At 45.0% G+C, this 21767-nt stretch overlaps 1 protein-coding gene across 2 annotated transcripts in view; it reads left to right on the top strand.

Moving 5' to 3' along the window:
• MTF2 (metal response element binding transcription factor 2) overlaps nt 1–21767 on the top strand; it is a 471832-nt gene that overhangs the window by 371357 nt on the left and 78708 nt on the right. For both annotated transcript variants that reach the window (XM_086953923.1, XM_086953924.1), the window contains one exon: nt 584–754. In XM_086953923.1, the coding sequence (XP_086810049.1) occupies nt 584–754 (171 nt within the window). The remainder of the gene's footprint in view (nt 1–583; nt 755–21767) is intronic.

The raw sequence follows: 21767 nt of genomic DNA, 5'->3' as shown, positions 1-21767 counted from the left end.
ATTTCTTTTATTCCCAATTCCAGTTTCTCTATTTGTTCTTTTAACATCATTACTTTTCTGTCACAAATCCTTTTCAAAGTTCCCATCCTAGAAAAAGATGCACTATGCAAAGTTGCTTACCATTCCGTCAACAAATCTTTATCCAGGTCATCAAACTTGAGGAATACTAAAATTCTCAAACCCCTTGATACTCTTATTCTCAAGATAGCTTTTCAATTATTTAAGGTGGAAAATGGGATTGCCTATAAAGTGCGGTGTCAACTATATCTACAGCAGCCTGATGTTCTTTGTTTATATAGAACAGAATATTTCATTGTTTTATAAACTCTTTATTATATTGTAAAATTATGATTAGGAAAATGTGGTTTAAAATGCATAGCTTGACCATGTTTTTCTAAATATCTTTGTGGCGAGCCTTCCCTCCTACTGCTTAAAACATTTGAAAGTGTTCGATACTCTGTTTCCCTTTGTTTGGAAACCGGATGTAATTTGGGTGAAAGGAGGCTAAAAAGTATTTCATAAGATTGTTTGTAATTATTCTATTGCGTGCTTCAAGTTTAATTGTATACTTGCCATTTCCCAGGTTCATGTCTGGAAAAGAAATAAAGAAAAAAAAGCATTTGTTTGGCTTGCGAATTCGTGTGCCACCTGTGCCACCAAATGCTACCTTGAAAGCTGAAGAAGAACCTGAGGGAACATCTCATGAGTTCAAAATCAAGGGCAGAAAAGCAGCAACCCCTTTACAGGATAAGCGGTAAAAGAATGCAATATTATTTTAAAAACTGAGTCTGCTGTATGGTACATTATGACATTTCTCTATCTTGCCTCCTTCTTGACAAGGTCCCAAAGTACTTGCTTTGATAGTCGGTGAGTGACTACTACATCTGTAGTGCTTGGATGGTAGACGGATAGTTATAGTAGTTAGGTCTGAGATAATAGGATTACAAGCCGCATATACCAAGCACTAATTGATTGTGACATGGGTTTAGTTAGGTCCAGTACTTTAGAAAACCCTCAAGATCTGTAGTGCATGGATGGTCGAACGTGGTTGTTAGTCACCACATCCGTTAGTATTTATTTTTAGTGTGTTTGATGTAAGGGAGGGTGTGCTCCAGACTTGATGTGGTGACTTGTGTCCATGACCAACACTTCTGGTTGTAACAAAGGAATGAAAAGATGGGTTTGTAAGCAGCTAACCAACCCATTAGTGTTGACTGATTTACTGACATAAAACCAGATGGAGATTAGTGTTGATGTTGTGCTGCTTCTGATAGTGGGCTGTGTAGCTTGACAAATGATGAGATCTGGGAGAAGGCTGTTGTTTCACCAAGCTTACTTAAGAAGGCCCAGTTTACTATTGGTCTGTAGTTTGCTTCCTAAGCTTGGTCAATTCCTTGTTTCTTTAGTACAGGTTTAGTGAAGGATGTTTTGAATTCAATTCAGATGTAAATTCCCTGAATGATACTATGGAACACATGTTAGCTTGTGCTGGATTGGTAGCAGGCGATTGTAGGGGTTGGTTTTGAAGATGCAAAGTTTATTCGGTTTATTAGCTCAGTATTTTTTTCCCCGTCTGTAGGTAAAAGGATAGTTAAGGTTGTATGTTTACAGTATGTGGTTTTGATTGCAAGCTTGCTGATAACAATTATTTGTTTGCCTTTGATTGGACGTAAGGGTCAAGTTGGCTGCCTTTTGAGTTAAGGAGGTCTCTAAGGTATTTGAGTTCCTGAGAGTGTTTTGCTCTTGTTTCGGTGCTAGCAGGGCTACTAAATTCATTGACTATCTCGAAGACCACTTTGTAAAACATGAAGCTTGTGATAGATTAAGTGTTGTGGGATCCTTTTGTACTGCCTTTGTAGTTGTTTTCCGTTAAGATTTGTTTTTGTCAATATTCTTTTGAGGCACCCAGTTTCTCTTTCATAGGTTTACATCAATTCTGGGTTTGTAGTTGTGGTGTTGTCAAAAGCTTCAGTTCACAGTTTGTGAAACTGTTTTACTGATATTTTTGTTCCTGACGGAAAGCTAAAGAGTCCACTATAGGTTTTTTAAAAGGCTGGTCAAAAATATTTCTTTGTATTAACAGTGTGGATAATGTATTTTTGTGGACTACAGCCATACCTTCTCTAATTTTCCTGTTTGGGTTATTTCTGAAGTGGATAAGAGATCTGTCTTGCATTGGGTAGAGTAGAATGGGTGCCCCTTCATCGACTATCCAGGTTCATTTGATGAAAAAGAGCTTTTGTTTAAAGTCTATAGGTCTTGTACTTGTTTTATGTTTTTGCTTAGTGAACTTGCATTGGCATCAGTCTCTTCTACTTTTCCCTAGAAAGAGCTTCCGCGTCTGATTACTTGTGTCCAACTAATGATTGTTCTAGCTGTTGACATATAGGGAGCTATCAAAGTGTGTTGGGTTTCCTTCAGTTTTGAGGTAAGATTTCTGTTATCTAGTCATTCAGGTCTTGGTGTTGGAATGTGTTGTATGTTCTAGCTATGTAGTTCTGGGAGTAGTTGAATATTGATCTTTGGTAGATTCCTCGGTCAGTGCTGATATTTATCTCGATCTTGCCCAGGGAATGTTGATTTGATTTTTAGTTACTTAGCTGATCGTGGCTTCGTAGATGGTACAGCTACTCAGTTTGCAGCAGAGGCGGTGGGCAAGGTCCATGGGTGGATTTATTTTGTTGCTCCGGCATGCCAAGGAGTCATTTTGCTGCATTTGAACGAAGAGGTATGTGTATTGGGAGTGTTCTTGGAGGGATGGTTAGGAATGTAAGTAAATGTTAAGGTAGGGGTCCAAGGTCGGCAAGAAGTTGGTTGGACTGTCAAGAAAGCAAAGAAAGGACTGAAGACATGGTGAGGGTAAATATCCTGGGCAGTGTTGCGGTTAGAACAGTGTGTTGTTTAAGCAGTCGAGGTATTCTTCTTATTGGATGTATGTTGCATTTATGTTCATGAGTTATGAGTGGGTTATAACTTTTGTCTATGTGCTTCTAAGCTTTCTAGAGGGAGATAGAGCATAGATTAGAGGTGCACAAGAATTGGGAGAGTTAAGAGAGAATGTTAGGCAATGGGGTTAAGGCAAGATGATTAGCTGAAGAAAGAATGTTGTCGAAGGAGTGCCTTAAGCAGCACAAGGGGTGGTAAGATGGAGTGCAAAGATGGTGTGGGGGGGGGGGGGGGGGGGCTGAGTGTGTTAAGGAGGAAGGTTGAGGTGAAATTGGGAGGAGGAGGCAGAGTGGGACACAGAGGAGGCAGTGTTCCTTTCCCGAATGTGCTAGTGAAACCTAGAGTGTTTCGGTTTTCTATATTTGTAGTGCTTTTATTTTGGTGACAGTTTGCTATTGTTTGCATATATATACTGTCAAGTGGTCTCTGTCATCACAAAGGGAGTGGGCTGTTGGATACCATGATTCCGCTTGAGAAGATATTTGCCTATTAATTGATGAAGGTTCAAGAACTTTGTTAGTTGGGTTGTAGGTCTTCCAGTGTCTTGGTTTAGGGGTTTCGCTTCAATGGTTCAGACTAGTACAATAGAAGCTTATTTAACAGACCTCTTGATTTGGCATGTCCACATTATGAGACCGAACTGAGCTGACTGTGTATGTCTGTGTCTTAAATAGATCCAGTACCATAATGGTAAAACAAGCATAACCTACATTTCTTTTGTTCCTATCTCTGAGTAAGTAGTTTAGACACTGATTTTATTTTTGCTGTTGTTGTTGAATGACAGGATATAGGTTTTGTAGGAAACTTGGTTAAGATGTGTGTTGAGTTCATGATATAATGGGGTGCGTGGTATTCACTATCCAAAGTGCTTTAAGAGCTGCAGTTCTTCAGTTAACCAGATTGAGTAGTCAGAAGTGTACATGCAAGGTCAGCTTGAGTCACATAAAGTTCAGCTCCTGTAATAACGTGGCACATGAGAAGTCTGTTAATTTTGAAATTTGTATACTTTATTGTAGTAGACCTACTACCAAAGTGGAATAGGTAAACTGAAGTGGACACATAGATGCAATAGTGTTAGGGAGGCTTATCCAGGTGGGAAGTAGATGGTAAGTTAGGGGAGGAAGGAATTTAGGGCATTCTAGGGAGCGGTCTTGACATTACGCAAGTAAGTCTGTGAAAACTACCCATGTGGAGTAGAGGCAGCTCAGGGGGGTACAACACTCTTTGGTAGTAGTGAGACGTGCACAGTTGTGATATAATTGCCAGCGTGGTGGGAGGACATGGAGACTAAGATTACATTAGTACTAAAGCTTATCCATCAGTGGAATGTGAGTAGCCAGGATGCATTGAGTGTCCGGATTGGAATATCAGACCCTCAGTTTAGCCCTCAATTTCTCTCTGCTATGACTCGGATGATTCAAGGGCATTGCCTAGGTTTAAAAAGACATTGTTCCCATCGATTTTCAGCATTGTTGAAGAGGAAACTAAGATCGATCCTCAGGTGGAATTCCAAGATGGCCGCTGTTCCTCCCTATTAAGTTGCAGGTCTAGTTGTTCACTCGCGCGACACGCTTCGGCTGAGTTCGCGGTTCCAATCTCTTGGAACTGCGCACTTCAACTGAAGATTTGACTGAAGGAGTCGCGCCTCTTCTTCGTTCCTGTTACAGAATTGCGGAGGCGTTCTGTGAGAGTAATTTTGGGTCCGTGAGTATTCCGGAAGACTCAATTAACTTGGACCTTCCCGCGGCTGGGATAAGTGTCGAATTTTGCCTCGTCTTGGAAAGAAGTTTTGAGTTCTACATTTCGAAGAAGGAAGAAGTAAAGGTCTAGTTTGCGGCTCTCCTGTAAAAATAATTTAGTGAAGAGAAGGTTGACTCAATCATTATCAATCCTTAGTATAAGACTTTTTTTGACAATTTGGGTCATTGGAAATTCGATATGAAGATAATATCGTATATTGGATAATAGAGCATGTAAATAGTTAAGAAGACATAGCGAGCCAAAAGAGCAGATGAAGAAAATAACTTTGAGTTTCTACATGTGTGTATATATATATATATATGTATATATATATATATATATGTATATATATATATATATATATATATATATATATATATATATATACCAACTTAGTGAAGACTCCATCATAGTTTGTGGATTCCAATATATCCTGATAAAATAAAGAAAGTTGAGAATATTAAAAGGGTGCATTCAGGTAAACCAGGTTCCTAGATTTAAAATAAGATTGGGAACTGATATTAGAGAACAATGAATAACTGTATTATGTGTATTCAATAGAGCATTCATCCTTGAAGAAACCAACAAGAAAACTTGCAAGGACAGGTACTATAGAAGGATTAGTAATCTAGAAATAGAGAGAGTTAAGTAAGGAGAAAGTGTTTTAGTGCATTCTTTATTACATGACGGAAAACAGAAAAGAACAGCAGAAGACACAAGAAGAAAAGTCCAGAGCAGTAGAAATAGAAGTGGCGTGTTTCTCTTTTTACTCCCAATCCCCTTTCCCCCCTCTTGGATGCCAAAGTCCATGTGACGTTGGTATCTGGGTAAGGGGATAGAGGAATAAGCATCTGTTCCCGCGGAAACTGTAGCTTCTGGATTACAGGTACTTTACATTGAGGCCTGGCGCGGGAATCTTATCTAGAGGTACTGAAAACACCTGTGTGGCAAAGAGCTAAAATTGACCTTTTTGATGGGTAGTTCAGTTTACTGTTAAGTAAACCTAAACATGGAAGACGCCACAAGATGTCCATTTTAACCTTCTGGGCATCACCTAGATGCCGTAAGAGACTGATAGAGTAGCAATGAGGGTAGGGGCAAACATCACTGCAATACTGGCATGCAGCAGTGCAACTGGAGGGAAGTCCCCAAGGTGGGAGGAAATTTGGAGCTACACACCAAAGCAGGTTAAAACAAATAACATTAGGGGGCGTGGCCAACAGCATTGCCGGCTAAGACGTGCTCCCTCGTAGCTCCGGACGAGCTGCACTGAATCCGGCTTTAAACTGATGCCCCAAAGCCCCGTTTCAGCATTAAAAGGAACATAAGGGTACTGTACTTCCTTGTGGGCTGCAATCGTCCATCTGAGCGGCGGAAAACAGCGGAGCAGAGACCGAAACGAGCCCGGCCGCGAGAACAAAGATGGCGGCGGCGCGCTGATTGGACGGGATTTGCCCGGAGGAGGGAGAGCTGCTAGGGTCTCCTCACAGGCGAGGGGACAGCCGCCGAGTGCCTGAAGCGGCCGGCAAGTCCTTCGCTGCAGTGTGGGGGCGGCCCGTGCCTCTGAGCGTGACGCTCCTGGGACCTGAGGCACTCCGTGACGGGCTCCGACTGGGGCCCCTGGACCCCATCCTAGTGGGCGGCATAGATACCGGAGTGGAGTAGGCCGCACCGCGGAAGCAGGACGAGAGAAGGAAGCACCCGCTGGGACGGGAGGACCACACCCGCGACGCTCGGTGCGGCACTCCCCGGGCACTGATGTATCGGCGGCAGTGAGACAGGAGGGGTGAGCCAACCTACACGCCACGGGCGCCTGACCCGCAAACGCTCGCTCGGTGCTTGGGCGGCCTCACAGGGAGACCCCGAGGAGCCTGTGGATCTTGGCGGCTTGTGCTGGCCTGTTCCCCGGCCTGTGCGCTGCTGTGTTGCCTCCCCCCCCCCCCCCCACCCCCCACCCCCCCTCGAGAGTCGGAGCTAGAGCCTGGGGGTGAAGGAGGTCGACTGTCAAGGACCGTGAGACACGTCGTGAGGGCCTGGGCCTCGCTGTGGCCTGTGGCCTGTGGCCTGTGGCCTTGGACTCGAGCCGGACTGGGGGACGGAGGAGGAGGCCTGGGCTGCGAGAACTGAGGCAGCGCCGCCTGAGAAGCGCACTACCGGCGCAGACACATAAGCCACATCCACCGTTTCGTATTGTAGGGCTGGTAAGGAGAGGCTGGACGGGGTGGAAGAGAGGCACGCTCTAGCAGGAATCTGCCTGTCCACACGGCTCTCCATCTTGGTGATCCGAGGTGGGGATATACGCCATAGTGATCAGACTCTGTGGAGGACGGCGGGGCCGGGGCGGGCTGCGAGACATTCAGTTGTGTTGAATCTGTTTAGATGGGCAGGTTGGGGTAGCGGCGGAGAGGGGTTGTTGGGAGGGGGCAGTTGGACGGGAGGGGAGAGGGTGATGGACAACATGAGCAATGTATTCACCTGTCGGACAGGCACACACACGCTCTACACCATGCACCACCGCGATTTTTGCGCGGCCACCAGAAGTTCTCTGACACACAGGCCTGGCAGCACTTGTACACCCCACGGCCTCTGCCTGCGCGAGGCGTTGGGGGTCGTTTGATGAGATTATACCACGATGGATATGGGTACTCCGGATAGAAACACGTCGCATGGGGAAGGGTTCAAGGTGATAACCTGGAACGTTAATGGTCTTGGTGTAGGATTAAGAGAGGTCTGGTTAACAACTATATAAAGCGCTCTGGAGCAGACGTGGTACTCCTACAGGAAACACATCTGAAGGGTACGAAATGTGCCTTCCTAGCGAGAGGGCAATATACAGTCCTGGCCCACGCTGGGTTTAGCTCTGGATCAAGGGGGGTTGCGATACTAATAACGAAATGCCCACCAATGAAAGTAGCGCAAGTCTGGACCGACCCACGGGGGAAATATGTACGAGTGCGAGGGATGTGGGGGAAGGAAGGAATACACATCTATCTCTGCCTATGCTCCATCCAAATTGCAGACAGATACGCTCCGGGGAATATCAGACATTATACTTAACACATCAGACACGGTGCAGATCCTTGGGGGGGACTTCAATGATGTAATGAGTCCACCGGTAGATAGGACAGGAGATAGCGATTGCCCCGCGACCCTGACTCCGTTGGCCAAAACCATGACTACCCTTGGCCTCCTGGACGTGTGGAGGTGGCTACACCCGACGGCGCGGGCGTTATCCTACTTTTCTGGGGCCCACAAAGTCTACTCCCGCCTTGACTATATTTTCATGCCGAGACAGACGCTACAGACGTCCGATTCGGCAGAATACTGTGCTCGAGGGGTGTCTGACCACTCGCCACTGATATTAGCAGTGGGCAGAAGGAGACGAGTCGGACCTAGCATTCTTCGGCTCTCGGCCTGGAACCTGCAGAGCCCAGAGCTCCTGAAGGGACTGAGAGCCAATGTTAAGGTATACTTGGCTGAAAACATGGGGTCCGTGGACTCCAAGGTGGTCTTATGGGAAGCGCTTAAAGTGGTGCTTAGAGATAGGGTGCACTGTAGGCTGACGGACGCTAGGAAGAATGGACAGGCAGAGATCTTCGCGCTTGAAACGCAGATAGTGCAATTGGAGACAGAACATCACCGGTCTAAAGACCCAGGGACCTTGCGACAGCTGGTAGATGTTCAAGCCCAATACCGACAAGTAGTGACCGGGGAGGCCAAGACACAGGCACTGGCCACCCTACACCGCATCTATGATGTGGGTGATAAGTCCGGGAAGCTTTTGGCATGGTTAAGTAGAAAGGAGAAGGATGAGAGATGGGTAGACCGTCAGGATGGGTTCGAATACATGGGCATGTACTGATGATGAGATACGCTGACTACTATGGGGCTTTCTATGAGACCCGTGATTTGGGGACCAAGGAAGATGCGTTGACCTATATAGCGACTATTGAAATCCCAAAGCTTGACGAGGCAGACTGCGAGGACTTAGAGGCCGATATTACGTTGGAAGAGGTTAGAATAGCACTCACGAAACTTCGAGCGGGTAAAGCCCCAGGCCCCAATGGATTCCCGCCGAGTTCTTCATAAAGATGGCAGACCTTTTAACTAAACACCTTTTGGGCCTGTTCCGGGATGCTGAACAGGAGGGCCACTTCCCCCTAGACCTCAGACAGGCCACGATTGTCCCAATTCATAAGGCGGGAAAGCCACCGGATGAATGCGCGTCTTACCGCCCCATCTCCTTGCTGAATGTTGAGGCAAAGCTTTATGCCACGGTCCTGGCTCTTTGCTTAAGACGAGTCATACCGCGCCTGGTACATATGGACCAGGCTGGGTTGATCCCGGAAAGGGCGACTAGATACAATCTCCGTAGGACACAACTGGCTATGCGAAGTGGAGGGCAGGACGGAGCCTTACTGGTTCCTGTCTTTAGACGCTGAGGTGTTTGATGCAGTGCATTGGCCCTTCTTAGAGGGAGTCCTGGAGCATCTGGGCTTTGGGCCCAAGTTTAGACGCACGGTTCGCCTCCTCTACTCGGGCCCCTGTGCCCGAGTCAGGGTCAATGAGGCGATGTCTAAGGCCTTTCCCATATAGAAAGCAACCCCGGCAGGGGTGCCCATTGTCGCCCCTCCTGTTTGCCTTATCTATCGAGGTCACGGCAGGCAAGATTAGGCAAAACCCTAGGGTAACGGGCTTCCAAGTGGGGCAGGCAGGGCTGCAGGAGGAGAAATTGTCCCTCTATGCTGATGATGTGCTGTTGTATGTGACAAAGCCGGAGACTACTATACCGGCGCTCTTCTATGAACTAGACCAGTATGGAGCAGATCTGGATACCAAATCAATTGGCATAAGTCGACAATTTACGATCCCCGGGGACGAACAGAATGGCCTGAGCTACCAGAAAGACTGCAGACGACTAATGTGGGTTTCCTATACCTCGGGATATTTATAACAAAGGACAGGAACATCTCCTATGACCGCAATATTAACCGTGTGGTTAGTAACTTTAAACTAGATGCGAGTAGATGGCGATTGCTCCCCCTGACACTTCTTGGGCGGGCGGCCATGTTCAAAAAGGTCTCATTACCGAAATTTCTTTATGCATTTCAAAATGAGTATTTTCTATTACAGCCCAAGATTTTTTCAGAAGTGCATGCAGAACTGAGGTCCTACTTATGGTTAGGAAAGTACCCCAGGGTTGCGCTGGCGACCTTACAGAGACACCAGTATGATGGGGAATTTCACTTCCCGACTTGGAGACTTACTACTGGGCGGAACACCTGGCTCCCATGCACCGGCCACACATCCCACTTACGCACTAGAAAGACACACTATGGGCACGCACATGGCTGAAAGAACTCAGTAAGTTAAAAGGTTTCCGAGGATGGGATGATATCGGTATTTCCTCCTTGGGGGATGTGGTAAAGGGCGGGACTCTGAAGTAATTTCAGTCCCTACAGGCGGAATTTGGGCTGCACCGCTCAGTTTTTCAAATATATACAATTCAAACATGCTTGGCAGGCGGAAAGGACATTACAGGAGGCACTCCCTGAATATGCCCCTCTGGAAGGCCGCCTGTTACAGGAAAAGATCCCGGAAAAGGCTGTCTCCCTGACATACAAGTCAATCATGAATAATAAACCGGATAGGCTGATTGGACTTCGAGCCGTTTGGGAGAGAGAAGTGGGAGAGATGGATGATGTAGACTGGGGGGTAGTATTGATGCACCCTATGGAGGTGGCGATTAAATCGCGACTCCGCTTAATACAATTTAAGATCCTACACAGGGTATACTTCGACAGACTGTGGCTCTTTAAGATGGGGAGTGTGTCTGACCCTAGCTGTCTGCGTGTGGAATGGCAAATGGAGATTTCTTCCATATAGTGTGGTCGTGCTCACATATACAAACCAATTGGGGGAGGTCAGCGCTGAAGTGGGTGAGGTACTAGAGATGGATATCCCATTGGACCCGAAGCTCATTCTCTTGGGGATGTCGAATGATGTGGACCTGGCCCGTCCACTGCTGATCTTCTTAGCCTTAGCGCTGGTAGTAGCCAAGAGGGACATAGCCAGGAAATGGGGGGCGCCAGATACACCCCAATTAGGAGAATGGAGGAGGGGAATGGATTTGTACATGGTGGCCGAAAGGGTCACGTATAGGGCGAAAGGGTGCCCGAAGAAATTTCGTAGAGTATGGGGCAAGTGGAGGAGTTACCATGGTTTGGATGGAGGACTATGAGACTTGCCGTTTCTGTGTAATTAGGATGCGTACACAAGAAAGAGCCGATCGAGCTCGAGAGACTATGCATTACAAAAGTATTGATCGACAATTACTGCATATGTATTTGATTATTGATGGGGAGAACCTAACTTTTGTTGGAATATGTAGGGGGGAATGTGGTGGGGGGTGTGGGGCCTTTTGCTTGACAGTGACGTGCTTGTTCTGTACTTGTTTCCAGGTGCTGAAAATAATAAAAATGTTAAAATATATATATATATACGCGTTTTTGAGTGTGCTTGTTGTTTGCATTTGCCCAGTATCACCATGTCCGCAGACACGTTAAGGGGGCGCATGGAGGCGTCTAAGGGTATGTTTACGGACCCCCCGGCTGGGGAGTCCGTTGCTCATCCCAGTTTAAAAGCTGCACCGGAGCAGAGCTCTGGATTAAAAGAACTGTTCAAGAAGTTGGAAAAATGCAGCAAGAGTGAACAGTCGAAATGGTGGGAGCATACATCATTATCTGGTTACCTAGAGGTGGGTCGCGTGCCTAGGGGTCTGAGAATTTTACTGGCTCCATCATATGAAAAACCAGACCCCCAAATGTTAGCTGACTGGGCACAATGTAACCTAGAAAACTCCAAACGCTTGATGGGAATCCTAATACAATACGCTGAAAGCGATAGGATAAAGTTACTTGCGGAGATTGAAGTTATTAACACTGAAATAGAGAAATTTCCTCCTTCTGCGGAAATAACCAAATATAGAGAGGATATGGCTGCAAGACTCAAGCGGGAGGAAGATATTATAAAGAAGAGGAAGGCATACAAATTCCAGCGTGACCGGCTGGATTATGAGAATGGCCAAATTTTCACGTTTGCTAAGCGTTACGACAAAATTAAACAGCGGCATGGTAAAGAGATTTTGAATACAACTCCCTCCACAAATACTGATAAGAATACATCTGTGACAACTCAATTAATGGAAGTATCCTCTGTATCGGGAGAAAGCTCACAATATGAGAGTGAATCCGAAACGGAAGTTAGACGCCAACAGATGTCGGGGTTTTGCAGATTTACCCCAGGGCAAGAGATGGAAATGGTGACCCAAGATCGAAAGCTCACCCTCCGCTCTGGGACACAATCAGCCGCCGCCGGTGCAAGAACAGGAAACGCGCAGAAAGGCGGGTCTGCAACAAACGACGCAAACACAAATGGCAAGCCGCGAAAACAGCGCACCAGAAAACAATGGAACAAAACACAGGTAGCGCAACAGTAACAATATCAGCTACCTCAGAGGTTGTCCAAGCAAATGCGCAAGCGGTCATCAATCTGTCGGATGTCAACTTGACTCCCAAGGAAATTACAATACTCTCACTGGGACTTTCGTACAGTCCGAAGGAAAATTTTGACTATGCGACCACGAAAATCGATGTTTTTAAATTTGTTCGCAAGCTGAAGTTAAGGAAGCACTTTGCTTCGCGCAGTAGCTCCAATGACGATACTGGTAATATCAGTGAAGTAAGTGCTCCAACTACAATCTTATCTGGCAGTGAAGGTGAACCCACGGTGCTGGGAGCAGCGCTAACACAGGAGCTATTCGAATTACATCGAGAGGAGTTTGGTCCCACGACTGAGAGTCAGGACGCATTGGGGGGTGAACCATTACCAACATCATGTGCAACGAATTTCAGGTTAAAATCGAAATTCTGCCCCCTAATGTTAAAAGACAATATTGACATCTTCCACGAACGCGTTGTCACACAACTCAAGGAACTTCAAATTAAAACGGCAAACCAAATCAAACGATATGACCACAAAGATAAGGAATACCACATGTTAATTAAAAAACTGAGAGCCAACAAGAACCTGGTGATAAGACAATCCGACAAGGGGGGCAACGTGGTCCTTTGGCCACGCAAAATGTACCTAGAAGAGGCCCACAAGCAACTTAACGATAGAGAGTGCTATCGTCGAATCTCCATGCAAGAGGCGTTAAACTCAAGGAATGAAATCTACCTCAGATTATCAGCGTGGAGGAGTAAGGGCCTCATTTCAATGGATGAATACAAGTTTTTGAAAAAAGACTACCCGGTTACTCCGGTAATATATTTCATCCCTAAAGTACATAAATGTATAAATCAACCCCCTGGAAGGCCCATAATATCTGCCTGTAACAGCTTACTTGAGAACATGAGCAGATATATTGACTATTTCCTACAGGATTTTGTGAGGGGCCTTCCTTCATTTATATTAGACACCAGTGACTTGTTGAGAAAGATTCAGGATTTTCAATGGTGCCCTAATTATGTCCTGGTATCCATGGACGTTACATCGCTGTACACCAGCATATTCCATATAGATGGTTTAAGGGCTGTGCAACACTTTTTAGAGAAAAGAAATTTGTGCTTCTATGAGCATTCGAAAATGTTGTTGGACATGATTAATATTTGCCTAGAAAATAACATCTTTCTCTTTGCTAATCAGTTATTCATACAGACCAGGGGGGTGGCAATGGGGGCCTGCTTCTCTCCCAGTTACGCCTGCCTACACATGGGGTACTGGGAGGAGCAGGTCCTGAGGAAACAATTTGCTATTGTCATGGATACCAAAGTCAAACTTTGGCTAAGGTATATTGACGACCTGGTGTTTGTGTGGGATGGATCGGAGTCAGAGGTAACTCTTTTCATTGAGGAATTGAACTGTAACAACTTGAACATACAATTCACCAGTACCCTGAGCAGAGAATCTATAGTATTCCTAGACGTGGAATTGTTCGTCTGTGACAACAACTTACATACCAGACTTTATCGTAAACCCACTGCTGGGAACACACTGTTGCATGCTGGAAGCCATCACCCAGCACATCTGATACGTAGCATCCCTTATGGGGAGATGCTGCGTATCAGAAGGATTTGCAGCAGTGAGGAGGAATGCCGGCTGGCACAAGCAGCATGTAGGGCCAGATTTGTTGAGCGTGGCTACAAAACAAACACGATAGATAATGCTGTTAACAAAGCCAATAGGATTGATAGAACTGCACTCCTGGGCTCAGGTAGTGTACCAACCAGCTCTATCACTGTTAAAACTGATGGTGAGACTAGACTCATTATGGCGTACAATATACAACACAAAAGTATCCATAAGATAATTAAAGACAACTGGTCTTTAGTCTCATATGATCCTGTAATTGGATCTACCATCAGCAAAAATCCTAGCATTACCTACCGCAAAGCACACTCAATGAAAGATAGTCTGGTATCGAGTAGCCCAGAGGTAGTTTCAGGAACATGGCTGAATGATAGCAAAGGTTTTTTAAGATGCTCAAGCTGCAAAGCATGTAAACATGGCATCAGTAAGACTGAGATTTTTACTCCTCTTTCACCCTTTCCAGTTAAAATCCAACAAAAACTTAATTGTAAATCTGAATACGTTGTATACGTTTTGGAGTGCCCATGTGGTCTAAGATATGTTGGAAGCACCAGGCCGCAGGTGCATAAGCGCATACTGCAGCATCTGCGTGCGATCAACAATGCAGATGCAACATATCCAGTGGCCAGGCATTTCAACAGTAAACATGGAAAGGATGCATCCTTACTCAGATACTTCGCGATAGATTGTGTTCCTCCCCAAAGGAGAGGCGGTGATAGGGAGTCACTTCTAAGAAAACTAGAGACTCGCTATATAATCTTGCTAGATACTAAGACACCGTTTGGCCTTAACACAGGGGAGGACTGCCACACCTATCTCTGAGTATATCTGCTTTAGCCTTGGTGAGTCAGTCATTCATGCCGTTCTGTTTCTGTCTGCTATACTTGAGTTTTGCATTGAAGTAATCAGTAACTGTTAACTGTGAACTGTGGACTATACATTCTGTTTAAATACACTACATCCCTTTCACCCTCCATGACCAACAGTTATCTTATATAATTTTATTTAATTCACATATTTAAGTTAATATCACGCACTTGGTAGCACTTTTGCCATCAGCTAGAGTTGCACAATTAGCATATTTTGCACATACGCATTGTTTACATGTTAGGCTTTGGGATTTGCCCACTTGGGCATTATTGTAATACAGTGATCAAGGGTTTTAACATTCCACACCTGGATTCACAGTGTGTATATATATTAAATGATGTTTTAGTTATATTTTAATATTTATATAACTATTTATATGTCCCTTTTAACTTTTATAAGAATTTTTTAAAAGTTTATTACTGCCTAAGCCTTGCGAAGTTTCATGTATTGTATATTTATTCTACATGTGTATACTCAATACATACTGTATATAGTGTACAGTTTTATTGTTCATCAATTGCAACATGAATTGACGATGTTTATTGTGCAACTACGTTAACAGGATACGGGCATTTATGCCGTAATCGTTGTAATTAGAAACATTGACAGTATTTTTTCTGTTTCTAATACCATGTGATGGCACATTGCACTTTAAAAGGGTGATCAGCCCTCGTGACGGTGTCATGTGATCAAGGCTATCTCTAGCCGAAACGCGTCATGGCGGACTGGTGCTGGGCCACTATCTAAAATAAAAAAGATTTGCACCAAACTACGGGTCTTGCTGGTTCCTGTGTCCATTGATCGGCTGATTGGCTGTGTGTTGTTCAAGGAGCGCCACGTACCTCATATATATATATATATATATATATATATATATATATATATATATATATATATATATATCATTACGCTTTCTTTTCTTGGAAATTAACACAATCTTTAAAAATGTACTTTATTTAGCACAAGCTGCTAGGTTCATGAACAGTGGTCATTGGGCCAATTTGGTGGTTACTGCAAGCACATTTCAGAAAGACATTAGTGGACATTAGAGAACATGACAGAAGTCAGACTTCAAACATTAAATCCTGCAGTCAACATCATCACAAAAGCATCAGACATAGGATGGCGCACAAACATTAGCACTATGAAAATCAGAGTACACAGGGCACCAGAGGAGAAAAATAAATGAATGCACTGGAACTGATGGTGTTTCTAACACTGAAATGTGGCAGTAGTAAGCACATATAGGTGCAAAAGCACAACCACAGCGTTCTAGATACACAAACAAGGGGACTCTAGATGATATGGGATGTCAAAACTAGCTCAAGATATTTGGAGTTAGCCTATTCAGATAAATACACTAATAGCAGCAATTGACACTCCAGGAGAACAAAACGGAGGACAACACAGCCCCACATGAAGGAATGTTACACAAATGGGAGTTAAAATCAAGGGATGGAGACAAGATCTAGACCTGGACCTCTCTGCGTTATACACAGATGAAAAAAGTGCCAAGGATTCACATTGAGGTTTCAACATACAGAAGCAGTACTTCAGGTGATTAAACATGTTTTTAACACCAGTCATTAAACTAAATCTAGAAGTGTCAAAAATGATTTGCCCACCAAAGTCTGTTCCTACACCAGTGTGGAATCTACACCTAGTACTAACGACTCATGATTCAACTTTTCGAGCCATTACGTAAAGTGGATCTAAAATTATTAAAACTGACTGCTTTTTTTTTTTTTTGCAATCACAGCACTGTGTAAGTTGAGTGGGTTACAAGCCTTAACTGTACAGGACCCTAACCTAGAAATAGACAGCAACAGAATAATTATTAGTTCCAAACCACAGTTTTGCAGCGTGAATCTTTCTGGATTCACTGTGCTGTGCATTATTCCACGGTCTTGTGGTTGGGTCTGGATTCGTAGTCTTTTCTTTGTTTTATTTTTGTTTTTTCTCGTAGCCCAGGTGGGAGTCCACGTCCCATCTTTGGTGTATTTCCGGTGACGTCGGCACGCTTCCTGCGGTAGCTCCCACTCCTGGGCGCCATCTTCAGATTCTTTTTTCCGCGTTCGGGTCTGGATCGTTCCCAAAAGGGCTCCAGACATTTTTGGAGAAAGAAGAAGAAAATACGCACTTTTTGCAAGAAAAGAGATTGAGAAGACAACAGGAGACTACATCATCGAAGAGGACGACGAAGGAGAAGAAGAACTTCAAGAACCTCGACGTCCATCGGAGAATGCAAGCTCAGGGGGCCCACTGAACGCATGAGATGGACAACACTCCTTTCAAATTCTGCCGTAACGGCCACCACAAGTACGCACAGAAGGACCAGCACCCGGTCTGTAACCTTTGCCTACCGGTCGACCACAGGAGCGAGGACTGAAACGCCTGCTTCGCCTTCACGCGGAAGACTCTTCGAGTGAGAAAGAGACAGAGGATAGCTAACGTCACCATGCGAGACCTGGGGCTATCATCAGAGGATGAGGACAACGCCGCCGAACACGACGGCTACACGGTCGTAGAGACCGACATTACGAAGACTCCAAAGAAGGTAGGAGACTCTACGGCCCCTAGGGCACCAAGAGACCCCGAATCTCGAAAAATTGAGGGTGAAACCTCGAAAGCTCCGACGCCGAAAACTTTGGCTTCCGCGGCTACACCATGGCACAGCGGATCCTCTGAGAAGGACTCCCAGGCGCCGAGAGCTGGAGAACGATACAGAATAAGGGGTCCCAGTGGAAAAGTATCAAGAGTACATAAGCGAACACTTTAAGAAAAATATTTGTAGCCAAGAACAAATCTCAAACAAGTAGTTCAACACACTGTTATTTAATCGCAATGTGCTTATTCAGGTTACATATAACAGATTAATAACATAGTTGTCATAGTGCCCCAGGGAAAAGAAGGGTAAGGAACTGTGTTTGTGTAAGAAGAGAGGGATGTGCAAAGTAGATCAAAGTGCAAACAATAGTATCAGTACATAATTCATAAGAAATATTCAACTGGCTTCAGAGCACTGAGCCAGTAACATGGGGGAGCATTTAATGCTCAATAATTATAGGAAAACCATGCTATTGACGATAATATTTAATATTTATAATGATGGTTGCGTCAACTGGTGTGTAAAAGTAGCCGTCTACGTTTCGACCCCAAGACTACAGTGGTAGGCATACGTCACACCTTAAAGAGGGGTCTTCATCAGGACAAAAGAAGCCCAGGGGAACACTGGTTTCTATGTGAAAGTTTAAGATAAAATGTGTATTACTATATACAGCTTTTAAAAAAAATTGGGTTAAAAACGCGCTAAAAGAGCGCCACAACACGATCAAATGAAAAGAAGATTTAGTCACCATGGAAAGTTGGGCTGTTGAGCTCCCAACACAGGCAGGAGAACGGAGACAGGGTACATCAAGGTATCCAAATGAAATTCCAGGGATCAATATATATTGGATCCGTTAATTCATTTGTAAATTCGGAAGTCAGTATGATGCCAATATGGTCATCAGAGTTCTGAAGAGGAAGACCAAGGCCAGGAGGGACATATCAATTGTACCCTTTAGAACACAAGCTCAACAGACAGTGCAAACATTTTAGCTCTAAATAGGCTGCAACGAACTGTAACTTACATATTAGCAAAGCAGGCTCAGACCTTAACACCATAGGAGGTAGTTATTCCATCCTAGGTATTCTATCACTATAAAAACAAACTGGAAGAAACTATAGCTGTAAATAGTCTGGGACCAACACGTAGTCTCATTGTATAAGTTTCATCAATTCACGACTTAAATGCACGGGTCAGAGGAGATGTATCCGTGCCTCATCGAGTTGAATTATCCGCAGCCGCGGTATTCATACGCTAAAATACAACAATAATGGGACGATTAGGATCATACGTCACCCAGAGTATGTTGTTAGCTGCACCATAAATGAGTGCCCAGTTCGTACCTAACTGCCTCGGCAAATGCTCGTTTCCGTTGTTCAACTGCGCAAATCCAATTGCAGAGGAGACTGTAAACGCCACAGTAGTGTTCGTGCTCTACAACCAATAATAAGGGTTAGTAAGTGGGGAATCCCAAATACACTGGTGTACATCAACAGCTCGGTAATTATGACCGCCACACCCGGGGGCCTTGTACATACCTAACTGGACACGAGAACACCTTTGCTGTTTTCTGGCGACAACCCAAAACCGGAGGGGATGCGTCCGTCCCTCAACCGGCGAATTCGTACTCTGAAGAGACAAAAATGCCAGCGATGAGTGATTCACTCTTATTTCTCACAATGTGTAGCCTTCAGTATCAATGCTCAAAACCGTTGTAACCAAGTATCCAGGTCTTATCTTAAATGCGCTATAGAATCGTACTCTCAGGTTGCCCGATCCGCGTCTCACGACAACAAACGGCACTCAGTTGGCCGGAAGAGACGTGCGCAATGACGTTGCATGAGTAAAAATAGAAGACGGGCCGTAGTAAACCCGGAACAACTTAACCGGCTTCGTTACTCTTGGATTGCCATGACGACCACCACAGCTTAATTCATAAACCGTTTAACTCGAGAGAGGGTTAAAGCACCTAAATGTCGGCAGTACCAAGACATGTTAAATTAAAACCCTTTTTCTCATGACGAGGTGATGTACGGTTGCAACAATGTGGATAACACCACCCGTCTGGGAGCACTGTCGATATTGCACTGACCATGGATGTCAATTGGTTTCCACGACAACCAACGCAACTCGATTTTAGAACCTGTCTTAATCCAACTAATAAAAATAGTACATTGCCAACTTCAAAAAGTACACCGCCAATTTCAAAAAGCACCCAAACTTATAGCGACCCTTCAGGACCAAGAAGATGTCATAAGAGTCATAAGATCCGAAGCACAATTACAAACGTGGAATATAATGTGGAACCTCCCTCCCATTTTTGGACATACTAGATATGGCTCATGTGCGGCATGTCCCACTACTGTTCAACCAAAAGATTTCATACATCGAGGCCGCACTTATGCATTGAAAGCACATACCAACTGCAATACTATGAACGTTATCTATGTGATCAAATGCCCCTGTGATCAGGTATATGTGGGCCAAACTCAGCAAAAAGTCAAAGCTAGGATTCTACAGCATGGTAGTAGGATTAGGTGCAATGTTCCTGGTGCCCCATTAGTCGATCATTGCAAGAGACAAGGACATACTCCTGAGGTCTTGAAATGGTTAGTTTTGGAAAAGGTGATCCTAGGCCCTAGAGGCGGTGATATATCCCTTATCCTTAACACACGTGAATGTAAATGGATGGCTATCCTGGATTCAATCAATAATGCACTTAATAAAGCAGATGGTAGTCACGCCCAATTAGCCAGACTAGGTCACTAGACTTGTTTGCCAAGCCTTCGGAACTGTGTCAGTAATACTAATCACACAACCGTAAATGTCGTTTTCACCCTCCTGGCTGAGAGGTGCACGACTACCGTAATGATGCAGCGTGGCCCCTCAATGTATTTAAATCAGTGATGTGACAAGTCGCCTACACCCCTCTGAGTAGGAGGTGTGCGTGATGCTCTATTAAAATAAATGTATTTTGATGTATTATTGTACCTGGTGACAGCTTTCACGATAAGATGTATTGCCTACACCCTTCTGTGTAAGAGGTGCGCATTGCTGTTTAACTTGTATTTGATACAATGTGGCTACAATAGCTTTCCTAGCTAACACACCAATTCAGGACATATGCCTGGCGGCAACATGGGCTTCAGTGCACACGTTCACGAAGCACTATTGTGTGGATATACAGATGAACAAGGAAGCATAAGTCGGACAAAGGGCGCTTTAACAGATATTCAATAACCAACGCTCATCTTCCACCAAGCCGCCACAAACATGAGAAACCGCTACAAAGTCTATGCACAGCATAGTGAATCCAGAAAGATTCACGCTGCAAAACGAATAGTTTCTTGCCTGTCGGTGTAGTTTTGCAGCTTGATGATCTTTCTGGATTCACTAGCGAACCCACCCACCTCTGCCAGAAAGATGAGGCTGGAGAGATAAGGTGGTTGAAACAGACAATACTTGGAAAAGAAGCCTTAAAGGTTAAAGCGGTGAAAAAACTTTAGTTGAACATTGCCATAACTTCGGTAACAAGACGAACACGAGAAAAAAGAATCCGAAGATAGTGCCCAGGAGTCGGAGCTTCCGCAGGAAGCGTGCCGACGTCACCGGAAATTCACCACCTGGGCTACGAGAAAAAAAAAAAAAAAGAGACTACGAATCCGGCGCCAACCACAAGACCGCGGAATAATGCACAGCGTAGTGAATCCAGAAAGATCATCAAGCTGCAAAACTACACCGACAGGTAAGAAACTATTCGTTATTTCCAGAGGTTGTGCTACATTTTCATGTTGAACAATCTATTTAGCAATTCTGGAGTCTAAGAAGTAGGCGAAAAGGACTGTAATCAATGTATGTAGGAAGGGCAATTATGTACTACATACCTGAGACAAAATCATTAAGAAAGACCAAGAATGGGGGGCGTGGCCAACAGCATGGCCGGGTAGGACGTGCCTCAGCGAAGCTCCCGATGAGCTGCTGCAAATCCGACGTACTTCGAATCTAGACTCTCTATAAACGGCAAGTGCGAGACCGGAACGGACACAGAGCTCGTAGAGATAGTGGAATCGCCGAATCCCGCCGTTGAAGTGGAGGAATTAGCCGTAGAAGAGCCAGCCGCGCGAAATCCCGTCACCAAGATGGCGGCCGGACACATCCTGACTGGCCGGGAATAGTACTGCCCTGGTATCGGACACCACAACAAACGGTAATTACACCTAACCAAGGCTCGCAAAGAGAAGGATAACGGCTGTGGTAAGAACTGCCCCAGGAGAGTGTCCCCACGAGCGCTGGAAACAGCCTGCGACAGCGGGCCCCGAGAAGGCGCCTAACTCCGACCCGGGAGCCTGTCTGAGCCCTATACCAGGACGACGAGGAGTCGCAGGGTAGGCGCCGCCGTAGACCCAGTCGGGACCAGCAGACAGTGAGAGGCGGAGGAGTGGGGACGCCTGGT

This window comes from Lissotriton vulgaris, chromosome 1_1 (assembly GCF_964263255.1).
Source record: "Lissotriton vulgaris chromosome 1_1, aLisVul1.2, whole genome shotgun sequence".
Taxonomy (NCBI): Eukaryota; Metazoa; Chordata; class Amphibia; order Caudata; family Salamandridae; genus Lissotriton; species Lissotriton vulgaris.
The sequence above is the reverse complement of the archived record's forward strand: the minus strand, read 5'-3'. Positions and strand labels throughout refer to the sequence as shown.